The following is a 21,282-nucleotide window of genomic DNA, read 5'->3' as shown; positions in this document are numbered from 1 at the left end:
GGGATAAGTACAGTAGATCAAAGTAGAGAACTTATACTTCATATTTCCTGTAAGTGAATAAGAATTCAGAGAAAATGATGGGAAGCTGAACTTGTATGCAACTTGTACTTGGGTAGCGTATGTTTGGTGAAAAATGGCTGAAAACGTTCATGGGAGAAGTGTGTGAGGCAAAAAGTAAAGTGGTGACTCTGCAGGAATGATGGTAAAAGCTGTATTGATGAAGTTAGGATGCAGAACCTGTGGAAGTATGGGAAGCAAAATAGGTTCTGCAAATAAATGTGTGCTATAAATGTATTGGTACTGCTATTGACAGAATAAATTAGGAAAGGATCATTTCCTTCCTCCACTGCTTTCCTGGCATGCCCATAACCACCCTGGATTTTCTGTCAAATGAACAATTCTTTCCTGTAACCTTGATTACCTGGTAGCGTGTGATGTTTGTCTAGCTACATCTAGGCATTCACTGGACCTCAGTCTTCAGTCTTCTGGGTACAAAACAAGTGGCCAAAACAGCTGCTTTAAGGACTAGATAGACTCCTTGGTATTGCTAGGTTTAATTTCGTAGTAGGTTGGTTGTCTAGATTTACAACCCACTGAAAAGGTAAATAAAAATACAAGTTGAAATAATTATGGTCTGGCCTGTGCCTGAAATTTTAAGCCCTACTTTCGAAAGTGAAATTATAAAGTAGTGTCTTGTTCACAATTATTTACTAAAATGGGCACCTTTTTTTTTTCCAGGATATTGTAATACAGAAAAGATCTCAATAAAGGCAGGAAACACCTGCTTTCAAGTACTAATATACTATATAATATACTATAGCGCTTACAATTTTTAAGCTACCAATAGTGTCTTTTCCAGCTCTGTTTTGAACTGGTTGTTAGGATGTGAAGGTTTAGCAAATCTTTCTTCCTATTCCTCATCCTCTTCCATTATCCCCAAGATTATAGCTGGCAGCTGTTTTCTGGCATAGAAAGAGTGATTTAGTGCCTATAAAGCACCCCTTCTAATCAATTAGAAGGTGATTGAAGTACATCTCTGCATCTTTTTTGGAATTTCAGAGCCTAGCTCTTCATTTGTACTGTGTCCATATTTGCATACACTTTGTGCTGTAGCATGCTGTGGGCTGTACTAATTTTTCTAAGTTCTGTTTTCAGAAACTTTCTGAATTTTCAGTGCTAATTCCAAATCTGAGGCACTGTTTGGGCCATCTGATTCCCATTGTGAGACCAGCCTTTTCCTCTTTAATCAGTACAGACTAGACTAGAAACATCAGATCTTTCTTTATACAAGCCTACTTTGTCTCTGTAGTTTCTCCTGTGTTCTTAGAAAACTTTTCCTATGACAACCAGGCTTGTTTTCTCCCCAGGTGGTAATTAGTTGAGGGGGGACATTGTTGATAATTTATTATTTGAGGGCTTTCTGAACTGCAATTTTTCTTTCCTATGGAGTGATGGAGGCTGTCCAGAACTGTCCAAAGTCATGAGAATGCTTTGTGATATGATGAAGATGGTATAGTACTCTTAGGAACGGAAATAAACAGAGCAGCATGAAGTGTTCCTGTCTTAGCTGCATCTTAAATTATGTTTACTAAAATGTTTCTGCTAATTAGCAGAACTTGCAGAAGAGCAGCTTAGTTTCAAAGCACCAACGGACTTGTGTTTTACTGATTTCTAACAAAGATGTAGAAAAACATTTTACAGATTTTTGGTGAATAAATACATTTTCAATCGTGGTCTCCAAAACTTAAATTATATTTTAACTGTATGAGTTAATTCACAATTTTTAAAATGAAAGGGTAACTGTAGACCTTAAATATGCTACAAAGTCAACTAGCCAACAGGTTATAACAGCCTTGAGCTAAGGATCCAGTAGTATACTAGCCAGTACAAAGGAAGTTATTACTAAACTTTGATCAAGTTCACTCTTCTTTTCACAGAAATTGGCTTGGAACTTAAAGACAAAATAGCAGAAATGTTTTGAGTAGGAGTTCAGCTGGAAGTACTGATCTTTCAGTATATGGCAGTGATATAAAGTAGCTAAGCTAGAGAAGAAGCTTGGTTAAGGGTGTCTGTCTTGATGTACCTACAGTTTTGGTACTGAACATACATACAGTTTGTGGGTATGGTAGTATATTTCCTGGGACTATTAACATTTTTGTTGCTTCCTTTAAATTCAGTTAGGCTTTGTTTTCAGTCCAGAGAATCTTTTCGGTGAAGGCATTCAGCATAGAGTTGGTTCAACTCTTACTTTTTTTTCCTCTTATTAAGAGAAAATTCTCACGCTTGTTTGCTTCTTGAATTAATACCTTAAAAAAATAATAATCTGGAAGCTCAGTGTGTATGTCTCCCGTTTTGACTGCAGTGTGAAATGAAATCACTTGTAAATTAATATTTTGGTGAAGGAAGACCCAGAGAGAAATAAATTAGTGTTTTAGGGAACTTAAACCTTCCAGAGCTAGTGGCTTATATAGAATTTAGTTCTACCATCCAAACTTTCACTTAATTGCGTTATGTTCAGGTAGCTTAATTAATCCACAGCTGAAACTGTGCATAATTTTAATTCCCTTTTTAATGCTGAGACGTATGAGTGCTTTTTAAGTGTTCAAGTTCTGTTTCTTTCTTTAAAGCTACACATATTGCTGCTTAGATATGGTAAATGAGTGTTACTGCAGAAAATTTGATCAAGCTAAAACCTTTTACGTTTGTCATTAGAATTTCTTTAACTGAAGTAATAATTAAAATTTAAGCACTTAATAGATTCGTATTAGCAAGAACTGACTGAAGCTTTCGCACGTGGCTTTCAGGACAGCAGCTGTGCTGCTTGAAGGCAGTGCGTTGTGAGCTTTCCCAGAAGCTGTGCTCAGGCATAGTGTCTCTTCGTGGATTGAAGATTTTCAAGTCTTAATAGTGAGCAGAATCGCTAATTTGTTACCAGAGAGAGGGAGGCAAGCAAGATGTTAATTTTCTCTCAGAACTGTTAAAGGGGTGCCAAAGCTTGAAAATATGTTTGTATACATTGAGCTTGCACTGGCAGGATTCTTTTGTAATGTAAAGGTAGAATGCTATAGCATTTGGATAAACCATGTATAGTGATCGACAAAATACTGATCTTACTGTAGAGTTTTCTCTCAAATATACAGTACTATATAGAGAGTACTTTTGTTCTCTCAAATATAGAGTACTTTTGCTTGCAACCTTGCTGTTGGAATTAGCTTCTAGAAAATAGTTTAATTTGCTCTGCACGCCCAAACAATTTTGAGAACTTAGTAAATTATTTAAATTGCTTTGCTCTTGCTGATTTCCCTTCCAAGATGCATTGTCATGGGTATCAGAAATCATAAAGGTTCCTTATTCCTTAAGATTAAAATAGTGGTGTTCAAGGGTGCATTAGGATCAATATTTAAAACTCCAGCATTTGCTTTGTCCTTTCTGTCTTAATGTGGAGTGTAGGGTTTACCTTTTTATGATTTGACAGATGTGCAGTGTTAGTTGTAAAGATTTTTATTTATTTATTTTTATTTTTATTTTTTTGGTGGGTGAGAGGGGAGGTATGGGGTATCTTCAGCATGGCATTTTTTCAAACATTTTTCATGTGCTTAGGTGCATCCAAGCAGAAGTCAAGTTCCCTGCAGGTAGCAGATAAGGACCTACTGCCACCTTTTCACCCATACCAGCCTTTGGAATGCATAGTAGAAGAGACTGAAGGCAAGCTGAATGAACTTGGACAGAGAATTAGTGCTATTGAAAAAGCACAACTTAAATCATTGGAATTAATTCAAGGTGAACCTTTAAATAAAGATAAGATTGAAGAACTTAAAAAGAACAGAGAAGAACAAGTACAGAAGAAGAAGAAAATATTGAAGGAGCTACAGAAGGTGGAAAGGCAGTTGCAGATGAAAACACAACAGCAGTTTACCAAAGAATATTTGGAGACCAAAGGTCAGACAGACACACCACTTCCCCTGCAGCAGCAGTGCCCACTTACAGGGGTCTTCCCAGAAGTGGAAGCTGATAAGGGTCTGCCAGAGGATAACTTTTCAGGGTTACCTCAGGTTGACACAATTTTGTCAAAAGATGATGAGCAACAACAGTCACCACCACCTGCTGAACAAATAGATTTTGTCCCTATCCAGCCTTTGCCAGCACTGCAATGTAATTTTTCTGGTAATTTAGGCTATAATGGGACAGAGTCTCTTGAACTTCAGAAAGCAATAGGTAATCAGCAGAATATAGGACAGCAGCAGCAAATTGCTGGGCAGGGACTGTTAGTTCAAGAACCAGACGGATTAATGGTTGCCACTCCAGCACAGACGCTTACCGACACTCTTGATGACCTAATAGCAGGTGGGTTAAGAAATATACCTCTTTTTGCATTAATTTGTGTGCTCAGTTTCCCTTTCTCTCCTTCCCTCCAAAAATATCTTGGGCTTTTCCAGTTTGGGAGTACTTGCTCATGCATAAAGTTCCTGATTAATCTATTAATTTTAACAGTGACTTCCAATTCTAATGTGAGACTTTTTTTAAAAAAAATTTTTTCCAAACCACAAACCATCCTGTACTGGTGACCTGTTTTGTTTTGTTTTTTTTTTTTTAGACCTTTTGGCCTTTTTTTTTTCCTGTGCTACTTTAAAACTACTTTAAAAAGCCTAATCATGAGTTACTTGTAGTGCCCACTAGGAAACCTGAGAATGTGACAGCTTTTTTTGTCTTCTGTAGAATTTTCCATATAGGCTTATACCACAGTGGATATATTTAGTGTACTGGTCATCTCTAGAAAAATACAAATTATTGTCACTTGTATTGACAAATGTATCCCTCTCCATTCTGCTGGAAATGTTGCTACAGTTTGAACGCAATCTGGAGTCCATGCACAACCATTTAGTTCTGTAATGGCTTGTGTTTTCAGAGTACATTCTAAACTGTGATCATTACACAGGAATATCTGCTTATTAGATATAACATGGCAAAAAAAGTCCCGTTATCTCGATGAAAAGAAAAAAAGCAAAGCACCCTTCCATTTGTTAATAACTATATGGAGCAGAATAGAAGGTCCCACACATTGCGTTGTGTGAGTCCCATTGTGGAAAAAATCGGTATCATTTTTGTTGACTTCATTTCGTATGTTTTACTAGGATTTGTGTTTACTGCTGGAGGAATAGAATCACAGAAAAGTTCGGATTGGAAGGGGCCTTAAGAATCATCTAATTTCACCCCCACCCTGTCATGATCAGGGACATCTCCCACCAGACCAAGTTGCTCAGAGCCCCATCCAACCTGGCCTTAAATGCTTACAGGGATGGGGCATCCACAGCTTCTCAGGGCAGCCTGTGCCAGTGCCTCACCACTCTCTGAGTGAAGCATTTCTTTCTAATTATCTAATCTAAATCTACCATTTTTTAGTTTAAAATGTATGCAGGGCATAACCAATGTTGATTGGTCAGTATTTTTTTTAAATTCAGTGTTGTTCAACTTCTCTTTGCACCTTGTCTGCCCTTAAGCCCTTATTTTCCTGTCTTCTTTTTTTTTCCCTCTTCATAGTCACTGCTTTCTCCTCTGAAGTTCATTTCAAGGTTTTAGAAATGTGTGGTAAGACTTGCTAGCAGTTTCTGTGAACTTTCAGAATGGTAATTGCCATAATTGAGCTCATGCATGTCAAGGCTAACTACAACTTCGCAGCCTTCACTGGAAACCACAGTAGATTGAATAGCTGTGGTGTTTTGTATCAGCTGCCTTCGGCTATGTAGTTTTAATTCAAAGAAATCTTCTTGTGTTTTTTTGAGTATCAGCTGTTCTTCAATATACTCAGCTAACTTGAAAGCAAAAATGCAATTGGATTGTTCTCAAAGCGTTACTCAAGATTTGAAACTGCAGTGTGCAAGGAGGAAATTTTGAATGTATAATGCAAAACAACCAACAAGAACTTAATCTTTGAAATAGTTACTGTGCTGAGTTTAACATCTGGCACAAAACCGTGTAGTATATACCTCTTAAAGGTCAGCAGCTGTGCATTATATTCAAAATACTCAGTGCACACAGACCAAAAAATTGCTATAGTCAGCTGAGTCAGCTCTACTAATTTTGTTTCAGATGTATTACCAAAATACTTGTGACTTGTCAATGATATTGGCATTGTACCCTGTGACAAAATCTACCTTGACTTTTCATTTCCAGATAGCATAAGAAAATGAAATATACTTAACTGTATGCTCGGGGGTGGGGGGAGAGGGGGGGAAATCTTGAGCAGGAAAATAAAATTTATCTTAAAAAAAAAAAACAAACATAATTTTGAGTAGAAATATTTTGACTCAAGGACCTTTAACAGTAGATCTGCTAGTTCTTGTTGTTCATTTTCTGATCTGTTTACTGGTTTTGTGAAGTAAATCTCATTTCAAAAACTGTGCAGATAGCACACACTTCTAAAAATGATTAGATACAGTGTGCTTACAGATGCAAATCAAGGAAACTTTAGCTATCCTAATTCCAGATGCTCCTGTAAAAAATACTGATGTTGCTTTACTTTCTTAAATTCATAAATTTGTTTCAAAAACAAAAGGTCAGGAGAGATTTAGATAGTTTTGCTCAGTTTTTTAAAAAAGACTCTAAAACAATATGTAAATCATAGTCCTGCTAAACTCAAATGTATGTGTATTTAAAAACAAATTGTAAATCTACCTAATCTTACACGTAATTCTTTGATCTGTATTTAAAACAAACCTGATCTTTTTCTACAAATTTGTTTATTAGTCATTAATTTTGTAAAGCAATTTTGAGCAGCAGAAAACGTTATAAAAGCTGACTTTGTGTGCGTGCTATAGATGCTGGTTAAAATTGTTAAGGGGATGGGTGTCTGGTGTCTGGGAAGTCTGTCTCCGTGGGAAGATTCCTGTTCTCCCTCAGACTGAGGATTTAGTGTGCCTATGAAATATCTCCCTTGATTACAGTGCCACTGGTGGAACTACGTTAATGGTGGTGAGTGACACTTGATTTAGAAGAGGTGTGAACATTTTTATTCCTGTTGAGTATCCAGTTTGTATCAAGTCTACTTTACAAGAACAGAATGTTCAAGTCAGCTTTTTGCCCTCTGCACTGAAATGACATATTGTTATTCTTACCAGTGGTAATATAAAAAAGGCAAACTTTTCAAAGCTTCAGTTCTGGCTATTTGTTTATAGGGAAGGACATACATTTCTACAAAACCTCGAATCTTCATTTTGCTAACTTCCTTTGACGACATACACAGAGTATTTCTCGTCAGCTAATAAAATAGCTACTAGGGGCTGAGATGGTTGGTGGTAAGGTACAAAGTATTGAAAAGTAACAGCCAGTTGCTGGTAGGTGTTTATACCTGAGTTCATAAAAATGGTTCATAAAGCTGATCAACCTGCACCTGAGCTATGCAGAAGTAACTGAGCAATATTTGGGAAGTCAGGTAAAACCTAAAAACAAAGCAACTCTTCTTTTCTCTTCATGTTTGCTTATAATGGAAAGTTAGATATGCTGAAGTAAAAACTTTACAACTAATTTCTAATTCTATCTTTGAAGCTGTGATCTTTAGTCAAAATTTTAATTGGGTCTGCAAAAGAGATATATGAACATGGTGCAGTTTAGAGTGGGAAAACGATAATTTGGATCACATCTTCCAGTATAAGAGCACATTTCTGACTTAATTTTCATCACTTAGTACAATTGTTTTTAAAGCATCTTGCCTTGCATTGTTGGAGTTTCATTGCTGTGCACATTGCACATTTACCATAGTAAACTTCTTAGGTGGCAGTAGCTGAATTGATGCTTTCTTGCTTTTTATTTTTTTGTCTGTTCAAATGAAGGATTTTCTTTTGCTACTACATTTGGTCTGTAACTAGAATATTAATGATTCCTGCTTGTACTCAGCTGTGGTTCTTTTTTTTTTTGGGGGGGGGGGGGGGGGGTGGCAGGAGAGAGCATACTTCTATCTGCCTCTCCTCCTGGGAGTTCAGGTTTGTATACTTATATTCCAGATGTTTTAAGACACTTTATTAAATTTTATTTGGTTCTGAAATTCTGGTTTTGGTTGGTTATCCAGAATTGGATTTTTTTAACATAACTATTTAAAGGTGTGACATCTGGGTTATTATTTTTAGGATAGCTCTTTGGAGTAGTAGTTTACTAGGATAATGTGGAGTGAGAACTGTGATTCATAGAATGAGACACGGCAATATGCAGAAGAATTGTTCTCTTTGTCCTGAAAACACCAGTCCCTTTGAGGAAGGCAGAACTGGAATACAAGTCCACTGTTCATGAATTTACATGTTCATGGCATAACAATTGTTATGCATATTCTCCTTCAGACTACAGCTGTGATCACCTCTAAAAGCTGTTTGCTTAAGTTTGTGCCAATGCCTTGAGTCGTACCAAGACAAAATACTAAGTTCTTGCTTCCATTTGTTTTACTCATGCTTCTTGTGATTTATTTATTTTTCCATAACTTTGGGAAATAGTCATCCGTGTTTATTTGAGAATTGTCTTAGGCTTCGCCCTGGTGCAAAGGAAGTCTCTTTGGAAAATTGCATGCCCTTCTTAAAACATGGGAAAAATGGATTTTGACATTGTCATTTAAGGGTTGGACCTAGTATAAATAGGTGTTTTTTTTATTTAAATTTAAGTCTACAGAAGCATCCAAACCCTTTGTCACGAAATAAGCATTTTATCATGATCTAAGGTATACATTGTGAAAATTGATTTTAATTTATTCTTTAATCAATGCCTGGCTATCATTGTTTATGGGCATCCTTTCACGTGGAAAGATGAAACAATTGTTCATTAGGAAGTAAGCTGCATTTTGAAAAGCTTTTGTCTTAAAGATTAAAGCAACACGTTTTCCAAGTCCGTTAGAAATTCCGGAGTGGTGCTTGACGCTTGGAGTCCCTGGAAGTGATCTTCCCTTTGATCACTTGTTTTGTATTCTCCAAGCAGTCTTTCCCCTGGAAACAACATGATTCACCTCCTTCCCTCTCAATGGCTACACCTCATGCTGCTGTACTCTTAGAGTTGTCTTTGTAGGACTCCCGATTACTGAGACACAAGTAATTGCTGTGATCTGGATCGGGTGTGGTATTGCTGCTACTTCGGAAGACTGTACTCTAGCTGTTGGTATTGGAAATACAACTTGCTAAAAATCAGTCGTTTGAAATTTATCCTCAGTTTCCCTCTGGTCTGTCAGGCAGACGATGGGATTCTTGCAGAGGTCTGAGAGATCCGGTCCTGGCCAGGGAAGGGGATGGAGAGGTGCTTCTTCCATTCCTGTTGGAAGGGTTCTGTTCAGTCAGTAAGACGACGACATCTCCCTGGATGAGTTTCACAGGACTGGCTTACGGTTCAGTGGTGGTGTGTAATTGAGGAGCAGACCGAGAAATTCGTCTGCCCAGTCTTGGTTAACTGTCTCAGTATCCTAGGATTCCATAGGAAGGTTTGTGAAGGTGCATTGGAGACTTTGTTGCAAGATGATGCTTTGAGTTAAAAATCTCTATATTCTGTAACCTTTGTAATTCACTGAACTGAAACCTCTGCGTGAAACTGGAGGTAGTAGTTCTCAGGTAAGTTTTACTTTCCAGAGCACAAATCACATTGGCGTTTCCCTTAGACCAATTTCAAGCCTGACAAACATTCTAAGGGAGTAAAAAATAAACTTCAGAAAAAAAGAAATCCTGCAATTTTGTTGACACAGTAGTTAACAGGGAGGGATTAATCACTGCATACTGTAGGACTCTTGTTAGATTGTGTTTTAAAGAAGAGTTTGGGGTATCAGTAATATACAGGGTTTATTTGTGTTTCTGTTGCCTTTGGTGCATTCTCTCTCACTTGACATTGTTACTGTGTAAGCGAAATGCCTAAAGCACACTCAGATTTCAAATGTGATGAAAATCTAAAGTTTGCAGGAAATAGTTTGACACTTTCAGTTATGGTCGTGAAATATAGAGAATTTGATGAATCTAACAGTGGCAATAAATGTATTTCGTTAACAAATCGTAAAGTGGCTCAAGTGGAGTCCCTCTGCGTGCACCTACTTTGTATGTCTCACGCATGCATACATTTTTAGATGCCATCTGTAGCTGCAAGACCTGAAAGCATTGAGTCAGTATCTTGTTTGAGTAAGTTTGATTTAAAGTAAGATCAGTCCTTAACAGTGTGATGCGGTATTTCATGTTTTAGAAGGAATAATTTGTAGAAATGCAGTTAATATCTTGCACTTCAGTGCTTTGAGGGAGACAATTGTATTACGTGAATTCTCATCTGCTGCTCTAAGTAGTAATCCAGAGTAAGCAGATGAAGTGTGGCAACTTCAAAACTTCTAACGCAAACTTGGTTTGTTCAGGAAGGTTGTAAAGTGAAGCAAAACTGGGAATGCGGATAGAATATCTTGTTGCTGAAATGTGGTAGCCACATGGTAATGTTTGTTCGTGACCGTGGACCAAGGAGAACACTTTAATTAAAGTAGCATTTAAAATTACAGTGGAAAATGGTAGCTTCCCACAGTTTGTGTTAACTCTACCCCCCATGCATTCATTTGTGCTTTCTCTCTTTCTGAACACATGTAAACTGAGCTCTCTACAACTTACTGCAGTCTGTATTTCCTTTGTCACGTGCAGTTGTACATGAATAGGCTTCATTAGTGGTATTAGAAGCCACGTTGAAGATTTTTCGAAGACTTTTCTATCTACACTGTTTTTATATGAATAATTATGGATATGCAAGAGGAATCATGAAGGCTGAACTATTTAAGCACTATTATTGGGAAAATTTTGCAAAAGTTTCTCTAAGCAATACACAGATGTGAGTTTATCCTTCATATTCCCTTGCCACTTGAAATGTTTGAACAAAAACAGGTAACTGCACTGCGTATTTCTTACCTGCAGTTAATGTTTTCCATTAGTTGTTTGCTCCGGGAATACTACAAAGCAGTACTTATATTGGAGAAAGCAAAGCTAATTAGATATTACATCTAAAGAGGCTGCGCAGTATAGAAACTTGGCATTCCTGCAGTACAAGTTACTTGTCAAATACAGATGTTACATTAACATGACTTACTGTAAAGTGCACTAGTGGTTAGTGCATTAGACCTTCCTGACAAGTAATCCCAGTTGAGAGCCTTTGATTTGAGTTCCCCTTGTAGTCCCAAAGCTGGAAAAAAACAAGGAAAGCTTGAAGGAAATAGGGAGGCTTGTAGCTTGTGTAGTCTTTCTATGGCTTGTGTAGTCTTTTAGCTGAGAAAATAGGAAAGAGAGAGGCAGGTAGCCAGATGTTTTCACTGTGTTACAAAGGCAGGCTAGGGTCTGGAGCATGCAATACACGTCCATGGGGATATTTCTTTGCTTGTTCTGGTAAAGCTTCTCAGCCCTTATATTTAAAACTAGTCGAATAAAAACTTAATTTCAGTTACCGGTTTCTTAAGTTGTTAAGAAAAAAAAAAAAAAAGAAAATAAAGTTGCACTACCAAACTACTTTTGTCCCTGAGCTGAGAAGTACCTTCAGGATGAGAGGTCTTCTAAAGGCTGCGACCAATCGGTAGTAAATCCTAAGGAGCACACAGCCTACAGTTTTCAGCTTTCTTATTCCCCCCCCTCCCCCTTCTGTCTTTCAGCCTTTCTGGGTTGTTCTAGCCCTTCATGGGTTGTAGATAACTCATGTAACTTTTGGGTTGTTATAGCACGATTGAAGGTGTGAGTAAGTCTGTCACTTGTCTTGCTTTGGAAACCTCCTCTGGTGTCTAGATGTGCTCTAACCTTTACATGAAAAACTTTTTAATTCCAGATTTATACTTTGTTTCTGAACATTGGGTTTGTATTTCAGTGATTAAAGTCACCTGTGTGGTTAGATTTTGTATATGATGGATCTTTAATGGTGACAGTTGCAATTAAAAAATAACTAAATGTTATAATTTATAATATTTACAGTCTAATTCATAAAATTATTTTTCTAAATTAACATAGTTTGGAGATAACTTTTATTACTGAACTGCTGGAAAGCTCCTTTACGTGAGATACCAACTTGTTTGTTGTTAGGACCACTTAATTTGTTTTCTTCCGCTTCTGTTTTGATACTAGACTGTTGCAGTTTTACAGGACTAAATTTCTCATATAAAATGTAGAATTTCTAAGAATGAATTCATAATATGTTGTTACATTTCAGCTGTGAATAGCAGAGTGCCCAGTGGCTCCACCAGCTCCTTGCACACTACGGAATCCCCTACACCTGAACCCTGCTCACAGACATCAAGTAACGTGGCGTCACAGTCAGTGCTCCCTATGTATCCTTCAGTTGACATTGATGCTCATGTGAGTAATACCAACTAGGCTTGAGTGGTTTTTCTTTCTGATAAATTCTGAAAATTTTTTATCTAGTACTGTCAAAAATGCTGAAGTTCCCTTAAAATATTTTTAATTTTTGACTGTCTTCTTTTCTTGCCCAACTCTGCAGACTGAAAGCAATCACGACACTGCTCTGACCCTTGCATGTGCGGGAGGTCATGAAGAACTTGTTTCTGTACTAATTGCACGTGGTGCCAATATTGAACACAGAGACAAGAAGGGTAAGCTACAATATCAAAACAGTTTGACCTTCAGCTACAACTTGGAACACCAAATCCCAAATAGGAATTCGGGATTCTTTGCTTCAGAAAATGGCCAGGGGTTGCAAAAATAATGAATTGCATTCTGGTACTTAATGTAGAAATATTGGCCGTGTGAATCAAGAGACACTATATGGCATTCCGTCCTTATTTTTGAAAAGAAGTGCATCTATCTGAATGGCATATTAGGCAAATTTTTGAAATATGAAGCACTTCCATCATGATTCACTCTCCGCAAAAGACCTTAGTGTCCTAGAGAGAGCAGCTAATTGGGGTAAATATCAAATCTTGGATGACAAAGGTAATGTTTTGCTTGTGGATAATGTCAGGTTGCATATCACATCATTCCTAATAATCAGATTCAGCAAAATCTCAAATCTCTTGGAGCTGAGAGAACAAAACCATGCTTCTCTTCCCAGAGCTTGCACTGGCCACTGGAAATAACCAACATGCATGGTGCCGATTTGTTCACTGGTTGGAATGATATTAAATAAGAATTAAGTAGAAAGAGGTGACATGCCTAGAGACATGAATTGGTCAGAAGTTAATCCAAACTGATCAGTGCAATATTGTTCAGATTTATTCATTTATTTGAAGAGCCTTTAAACATATTTGGAGTTTGGGTCTGGAAGTCTCAAATTGTCAGAGTCAGAAGAGGGGTAGGAGAGGATCCAAGATTGTGGCCTATACAGGAAAATGCCCAGTCTGAGGAAGACTTGTCTGAGCAATAAAAGTCACTATGAATTTTGCATTTCTGCCACTTACAGTTCTGAAATTCTCTAGGTTACTTTTAACATAATTTTTTGTTATTAGGTTTTACACCTTTGATCCTGGCTGCAACAGCTGGACATGTTGGTGTAGTGGAAATCCTTTTAGATAAAGGTGGCGATATAGAAGCACAATCTGAGCGCACAAAGGATACTCCGCTTTCATTGGCATGCTCTGGTGGACGCCAGGAGGTACAGATGTTTGTCATCCTTGAATGTTAATTCTTTTTTTTTAAACTGTTTTCTGTATGGTGTTTTTTTGTTGTGGAAGGTATAATACATCTTCCTTTTTTAAAAAAAAAAAAAAAAAAAAAAAAAGGTTTTTAAACTATATAAGCATTACTAGTTTTAGTCTTTCCCAAGAAGAAAGGGAATTTATTCTTTTCTCCCTTGGCTATCCTGGTTTTGTTAGCTAACTATTACAACTCATGATCATTCTTCTGTCGATGTATCTCTAGAAGATGAGTAGTTTTGTGAAGGAGGTAGAGGCATTTAACTTCATTCACTGAACGCTACCCTTAGGAATCCTCCCTGCTCTCTAAACTTAAACAGTCGGTGCAGGCAGCCAAGAACAGAAACTGGAATTTTGTGTTGGCAGTACATGGTTTTATTACTAGATTGATAAATGCAGATACAATGCACAGCACATTCTCAATAGAAGGACACATTATACTAGTCTTCTAATGATGTTTCAGTTCTCTCAACAGTTTTATTTGGACTTTAATAAGTTGTTTCTCTTCTTTTTAAACCCTTCCTACTTCAGCTGTAGTCAGACTAGCTTCGAATATACCATAGTAATGGCAAAGGATTCCATGCCAGATAAAAGAGTGATAAGTTTTGAAATCTGTAAGGACTAAAGTAATTGGACAAAACTGGAAAGTTTCCTCTTTGTCTTCCAAATCACAGTAAAAGTGGTGCTCTTAAATAAAATGAGATATTAATGTAGCCTGTGATAGTATTACTTATTAAACTACATACGTCTCTTGTTCTTACCTTTTGTTTTCTTATGCCAGAATCTACCTGTCATGTTTCTTGCTTAGCAACTAGCTAATCAGTACACCAATGTGTAGTACTTCACCAGAAACATTTCAATTTTTTTCTTCTATTTCTCTTAAGCAGCTTCTGATCCAGAGAGTGGTTCTTCCTCATCCTTGTTCCATTAACATCAGTCTGATTTTTACTGTGTGTTTTATTGTAAAGGCCATGTAACACAGTCAAACTTCTATCAAGTGTCATTTGAATTAAAGTTTTGGGAGTTTGTGAAAGACACTCAGTGTGAGACATTACAGGAGTTGAATGTATCCATTGTTTGCAAACTTAAATTCACAGGAAAAGCTTCACTTCGAAGCCTTGTAATATTTGATTAGGTAAAATAATCTTTCTGGAAGACAAGTGCAGTACTGTTACAACCCACGTGGATTCTCAGATACATTTGTTAGTTGATAAGTCTGTACAGTGACATGAAGGAACGTAAAGATTGTACAGGAAAACCTCTATCCTCTTTTGCTCATCTTTTGACAATAGACACTGGTAGCAGACTGAAAAGTTTGAGCGTGTGATAGCTATCATCCAAGGAAGTTAAAGAAGGTTAAGGCCGCATAAATATGTCTTCTAATGTGCGTTGTTTTTTCAGGTTGTTGATTTGCTGTTGGCAAGGGGAGCAAATAAAGAGCATAGGAATGTGTCTGATTATACACCATTAAGCCTTGCTGCATCTGGTGGATATGTTAATATCATCAAGATTCTTCTCAGTGCTGGGGCAGAAATTAATTCAAGGTAACATACCTAAGATGAACTGCATCTAAGGCATATATTGGAATCTCTAGAACTTTCAGACCTCCTCACAGCTTTTCTACACTACTGATGTTACAGTTTTTGTTCACATTACCTCAATTACCTTTTAAGTTGCCTTTACCACAGACAAACTTTATCTCTCTATAAATTTTAAGTCACGATGTAGTTTGTAAACCTACTCCTTCACTCTCCTTTTTCTTCTGGGATCTAGAAGCCAAATTTCCAGTAGAACCAGGTAAAGGAACCAGCCAAAGAACAAGGCAGCTTCATGTATTTATTTGGAGACACTTTTTTCTGCAAAAGGAAAAGAATGTATTTAGTTGTCTCCCTCAAGTTTCCTATTTATTAACTGTAGGAAAACTAATATTTTTTCTATCACTACAGAAATTTATGCTTCTAACACACAGATGTAATTTTTCTTGAATCGGATGTAGCCTTGTTTATATGTGGTTTAATTCTTTTGTGTACTTCAGCCATCTAATGTGTAAAAGCTGAAACACCTGTTACTTGTTTATTAATTTTGGTAGTCTGTGGATGTATTTACTCTGCTGGTTTCTGATAATCAATTCAGAATTGCTAGTGTTTTAGTTGAGTGTCTGCTTTTGTATATTTTAAATGTTTGGTTTTGACTTTCAATGAAGCATCTTGTTCCTCTTAGATACGCTTGCATTTCCCCGAGCATTCATCCAGTTCTGGGAACTGTAGTGTTTCTTTCTCTTTAGGACTGGGAGTAAACTAGGTATTTCTCCTCTGATGTTGGCTGCTATGAATGGCCATGTACCTGCCGTGAAGCTGTTGCTTGATATGGGTTCTGATATTAATGCTCAGATTGAGACCAATCGCAATACAGCCCTCACCCTGGCCTGCTTCCAAGGCCGAGCAGAGGTGGTCAGTCTGCTTTTGGACAGGAAGGCCAATGTTGAGCATAGGGCAAAGGTAAGTATGTGAATCACCTTTCTGTGTCACTTATTTCTCACAAGTGTATTTCTGAGTAGTCATTTTTTCATGTTTTCCTATTACTATTTGGGCATTCATCTCTGTTTTCAGTGGTTCAGTAGCAAATTAGCAATGAAAGGAGGTGGATGTTTGATCAGGTGTCTTTTTCTTTAAAGGTATTTGAACACAATGCTTGCTGATGAAAGATTAAATAATTTTTAGTAAATACTCCTTGCCCCTGTTGTGCAGGTTTAATTTACTGCAAATGGGAAATATATGAGGACTTATTTACAGTTCTGAAATGTTCGTTTTTTTATGTCTTGTTTAAAAATGGAAGCATTGATGAAGGTGCATTGTATTGGGGGTGAAAGCAGACTGATTTTTCCAACTTAATAATGTAACTTAGATTGTCTCTTGCTCTCTAGTACTGGCAAACTTTTCAGGTGTAATGGTGGTGTGATATTCATCAAAAGATATTTCTACATCTGAGTGAAGTCTAGACAGGAAGAGAATCGTAATGCTTATTGTGATTCTCATATACAACAGATTGCTTAATCCACATGAACAGAAGTAGTGGAATCAAACCCTGTAAAACTAATCTTAAAATGTTAGTGCAGAACCCATGGTTTCAGTACTGTGACTTTCTGTGCCTCTGAAATAGGTCCCATGTGTTGGTACTCTGGGGCAGCTTTGTGTCTTGTGTCATAAAGCTTAAGGCTTGTCTGGACAGCCAGACTGATTTCCCTAGCACAAAACAATTTTTGGTAACTCTTAAGGCTGCTGAAATAATTGCTATCCTGCCAGCTTTTGGAATGGCTGTGGCTGGAGAAAAGGGGATATGGATAAAAGCCAGCTCTCAAATGGTCAGTTGGCCTAAGTTTGTTTAACAGTCTAGTCAGGCAACTGATTTGGCCCTAGAACAATCATGCTAAGGGAGGCTAGAGAAATTGTATAAAGCTAGTTTGGGGACATTTTTGTAGAAATAATTATCTCCATTTGGATCTGTTCTGACTTTTCTTTTAGACGTGTTGTAAACTTTGTTTTTGCTGTTGAGGTAGGTATCTGGCCATACTTAATACAAACCCAGGCAAGCTCTTGACTAAATCAAATGGCAAGAGTTTTTCGAGAGACTGCTTCAAGTTAGGCTCCTTATATACGGCTAAGTAAACAAAAATCTGATTTCCGCATGTAGAAAATCATGTATAGTTTATCCAAGTATATTGTATGAATTTCACATCATGTAATTCATTCTTTTTGCACAGACTGGTCTCACACCTCTGATGGAAGCTGCTTCAGGAGGATATGCAGAGGTTGGAAGGGTTCTCCTTGATAAGGGAGCAGATGTTAATGCTCCACCTGTGCCTTCCTCAAGAGATACAGCTTTAACAATTGCAGCAGATAAGGGTCACTACAAGTTCTGTGAGCTGTTGATTAATCGGTAAATTACTTCTCATTAGCAGCCCCTGTGTTCTGTAGCTATGTTCCTCGTAGCAAGGGTACTCTTGTTTACATTGCCTCATGCATCTGAGAGCAAATGGGATGGGAATCTTCAGAAGTAGGATGTTGCATCTGCTCCCTACTCTCCCATGTTATCCTAGAGTATCCTGCTACTCCAGTGTTAATTAAGCTAAGCAGACAGCTGGGACCACAGATAAGCAAACAGTGTCTGATTTGGCAGCTCTGTTGGCTGTGTATTAATCCAGCAGTTCACACGTGATCATTGCCCCGCTGTCACTTGCGGGGCAAAGCCTGGAAGTAGTTTGAGCTCTTCAAGCATAACCCCCATATACAGCTAACATCTCAAGGGGCTGCTTTGCCACATGTTTAGTCACCATGTTAATGAAATGGTAAAGGACCTTTGGTTGATAGTTGCATAACTGTGGTGCAGTAGGCTACAAGAAGTGGGTGCTCATTGCTGGGAAACAAGAGTAAAGGAGTCTTAAATAATGCTTGTGTTACTATGTTGTGACATAAATGGATGATTTCAGGGACACAATTTCTCTAGCCACTAGGTTTCAGTAATTAAAGTTTCATATCTAATTGTACTCTGATCTTTCATTGTCTTACTTCCTGACTTCATCTTTACTCATGCTTTATTTCACTTGATTACACTTGTACTCTTCTAGAGGAGCGCATATTGATGTTCGTAACAAGAAAGGAAACACACCCCTTTGGTTGGCTGCTAATGGTGGTCACTATGATGTAGTTCAGTTGCTTGTGCAAGCAGGAGCAGATGTGGATGCAGCAGATAATCGGAAAATAACACCTCTTATGTCAGCATTTCGCAAGGTAGGACACCAACTGGATTCTGTGTTCAGTGCTAAGTGTTTTCAAAACAGTTTCTCACCTGGTCTTAAATCTGAATGGTTGGTTACGGAAGAATCAACACACCAAAATTTCTGTTTTGATAAAATGCTTTAAAGTGATCATAATTTTTTATTATTTATGATGATCTTAATTTTTTATGATTACTTTAATCATAATCTGTGAATCCTAGACTCTGTATGGAGAAGAGCTAAGGTGTACTTCACACAGATCTAATTTATGAGGTGAAATCTTTGTTCCGTAAAGCATGTTAAATAACTCCTGCTGTAGCAGAACAATTCATTAACTGTATTTGTTTTATCTTTAATAAAATATCAAACAAGTCTGCAGCTGCTTTTTTGACAAAGTCAAAAAGTCAGTACTGAGCATGCTGCTTCTGTCTCTCCATTGCTTTCAAATAAATTCAGAGGCAACAGAGACTGGCTGCACAGTGTACCCCATCAAGTGGTAGATCCAGCAGTAAAAGAAAATGTTTGCCAGGATAATATTCAGGTGGCTTAGTTCCCTGATGAGACTCACCTTGTAACTGGACAAATTGCATCCACTCAGTGGAGTGACTGGCCAGAAAATGGACTAGAGGTGACAGGTGGGGGCAAAACAGGGTCATTCTGGCTGTTAAAAATGTGAACAGCTGGCTTTGCCCTCAAGCCCAGTTTGCTCACTGTATTTTAAAAGAAACAATTACTTGCAAGAGAGTTTGTCATTGCCACCATTACATACAAAAGTAAATGTACTGTCAACACTAAGCAAACTGTAACTGCCTTTCAGCCCAAATAGCAGTTTATCAGAAATGTTTTTGCATATTTTTCATCTTCTGTACTGAACCAAGAGATATCAAATTTGTGTTTTGATGATGAATACTAACAATTTTATACCAGAGACTAGATTTTTCTTTGATATTCTAGGGGCATGTGAAAGTAGTTCAGTTCCTAGTGAAAGAAGTTAACCAGTTTCCATCGGACATTGAATGCATGCGATATATAGCAACAATAACTGACAAGGTGAGTGTGAGAGCAAACCCGGTCCAGTATTTTCCGCAAAAACATATGAGAAATTCTTAAATATTCAAAAACTGAATGTATGTTTGCTCACGTGCCTGTCTGATTCTGAGTTTTTTTGAACAACCTTTTAATACAGAACTTAAAATCGGTGTTTAGTGCCTTAATCTGTTGAAATAGTTTGTGTGTTTATGAATACAGGGAATCTCGTGTTTTGTAGAGCATGCTTCTTTCCTTAGTTTATTACATAGATGGTAAGAAAAATTTTGCGTTCCAGGACTTGTTGAAAAAGTGTCACCAGTGTGTGGAGACAATTGTGAAAGCTAAAGACCAGCAGGCTGCAGAAGCGAATAAGAATGCGACTATATTGCTGAAGGAGCTAGACCTGGAAAAAGTGAGTTGAGAATTGCAGTTGTGTAGCTTAACTGTTGAAGTTATGTGTAAACCTATAGGCTGTATTTCCTCTTGGTGTTTCTTTGGGCAGTAGTTCTTCATGCTATAACTGTATTTGCTTTCCTTAAATGTAAAATATATACTGAGGTTGGCAGATTAGCACTGAATTTTTCTTTTAGCCACTCCACTGTTATTTTTAGGAAAGCTTGGACTTGGTGATTGTTACCTTAGGTAGTAGCTCTTTTGCATTACTTCAGCACGGATGATAAGTTTGAATAAGGGAGATCTTCAGTCCTGGTGGAGTGATACATGGTATGTTGTATACAGTGTGAAGTACAGTCCATAGGTGTTTTATGGACCTGTAGTCAGGTTTGCAAAGGAGAGATGCCAGATGAGCTCAACGGAGTCGAGCAGATAGTGGGAAAAGTCAAATTCTTCCTCACTAAGAGTATTGGTAAGTGTCCCAGAATAATGCAGAGGCTTCCTAAGCACTCTTTAACAGGCTTTCTAAATGGAGGCTCTTAGAACTGCTGATGAACAGTTCATACAACATTTCCTTAGTGAGGGATGTTTTGGACAAGTTCCATATTCGTTTTTTTAAATCTTCCGAGGTTGCTGACTTGTTAAACATCTATCAGTTGCTGTACAAAGCTACAGTATAGCATAGCTGTGACTGATCCCATATACTAAACATGTGATTAAAATGGAAAAATTATAGTAGTTTCTTCTGTATTCTAGGATACTTTTTTTTTGAGTCAAAGGTGGTAATCTCATCAGTATTTTTGCAACATTATGAAATGTTTTTTTTTTTGAGAAAGGACAGAGATAATGAGAGATTTTGCTGGCTTTCCAGTAAAATTGTTTTTATATCATCTCTTGTTTAGTTGCGTTTTACTGTCATTCCTTGGAAGCTTTTGAGACCAGCTAGTCCTATTGTTCCATCATGTCTGTCTAGTCTCTGCATAATGATTCAGTATGTGACAGTCATCATTGTTCACCCTGCTCTCCTCTCCTTTCTCCCCAACCCCACTTTGTAGGAATTAAAACTTAGTTTTTGTCATAAGGTTTATATATGAATACTTTTTTCCTACATAGTCAAGAGAAGAAAGCAGAAAACAAGCCCTTGCCGCTAAAAGAGAGAAGAGAAAGGAAAAGAGAAAGAAGAAGAAAGAGGAACAAAAGAGAAAACAAGAAGAAGATGAAGAAAACAAACCTAAAGAAACTCTAGAACTTCAAGAAGATGATGATGAGAAGAAAATGATGATGAAGGTAAAGAACAAGTGTTTCTGTGAACAATGCAGTTGTTGGGGTTGCCTATTTTTTGCTTTTTTTTTTAAACCACCTAGTGGTTAAAAGTGAATCTGTTAGGAAGCTGGTTTCTTGGGTACTGTGACATTGTTGCATAGTTTCTGCCCTGGTTCCTACCCCTTCAGTCAGCAACTTGAGCGAGCAGTTGTCTGTGTTC

At 37.5% G+C, this 21,282-nt stretch overlaps 1 protein-coding gene across 1 annotated transcript in view; it reads left to right on the top strand.

The window, feature by feature from the left end:
- LOC121077618 (ankyrin repeat and KH domain-containing protein 1-like) overlaps nucleotides 1-21,282 on the top strand; it is a 119,608-nt gene that overhangs the window by 77,042 nt on the left and 21,284 nt on the right. The window contains 12 exon segments of the mRNA XM_040572954.1: nucleotides 3,601-4,344; nucleotides 12,166-12,311; nucleotides 12,454-12,565; nucleotides 13,418-13,563; nucleotides 15,005-15,147; nucleotides 15,888-16,101; nucleotides 17,364-17,539; nucleotides 18,228-18,390; nucleotides 19,332-19,427; nucleotides 19,702-19,818; nucleotides 20,913-21,063; nucleotides 21,066-21,086. Coding sequence (XP_040428888.1) covers nucleotides 3,601-4,344; nucleotides 12,166-12,311; nucleotides 12,454-12,565; nucleotides 13,418-13,563; nucleotides 15,005-15,147; nucleotides 15,888-16,101; nucleotides 17,364-17,539; nucleotides 18,228-18,390; nucleotides 19,332-19,427; nucleotides 19,702-19,818; nucleotides 20,913-21,063; nucleotides 21,066-21,086 — 2,229 coding nt within the window.

The sequence above is a fragment of the Cygnus olor genome, chromosome 14, assembly GCF_009769625.2.
Source record: "Cygnus olor isolate bCygOlo1 chromosome 14, bCygOlo1.pri.v2, whole genome shotgun sequence".
NCBI classification, from domain to species: Eukaryota; Metazoa; Chordata; class Aves; order Anseriformes; family Anatidae; genus Cygnus; species Cygnus olor.
The sequence above is the reverse complement of the archived record's forward strand: the minus strand, read 5'-3'. Positions and strand labels throughout refer to the sequence as shown.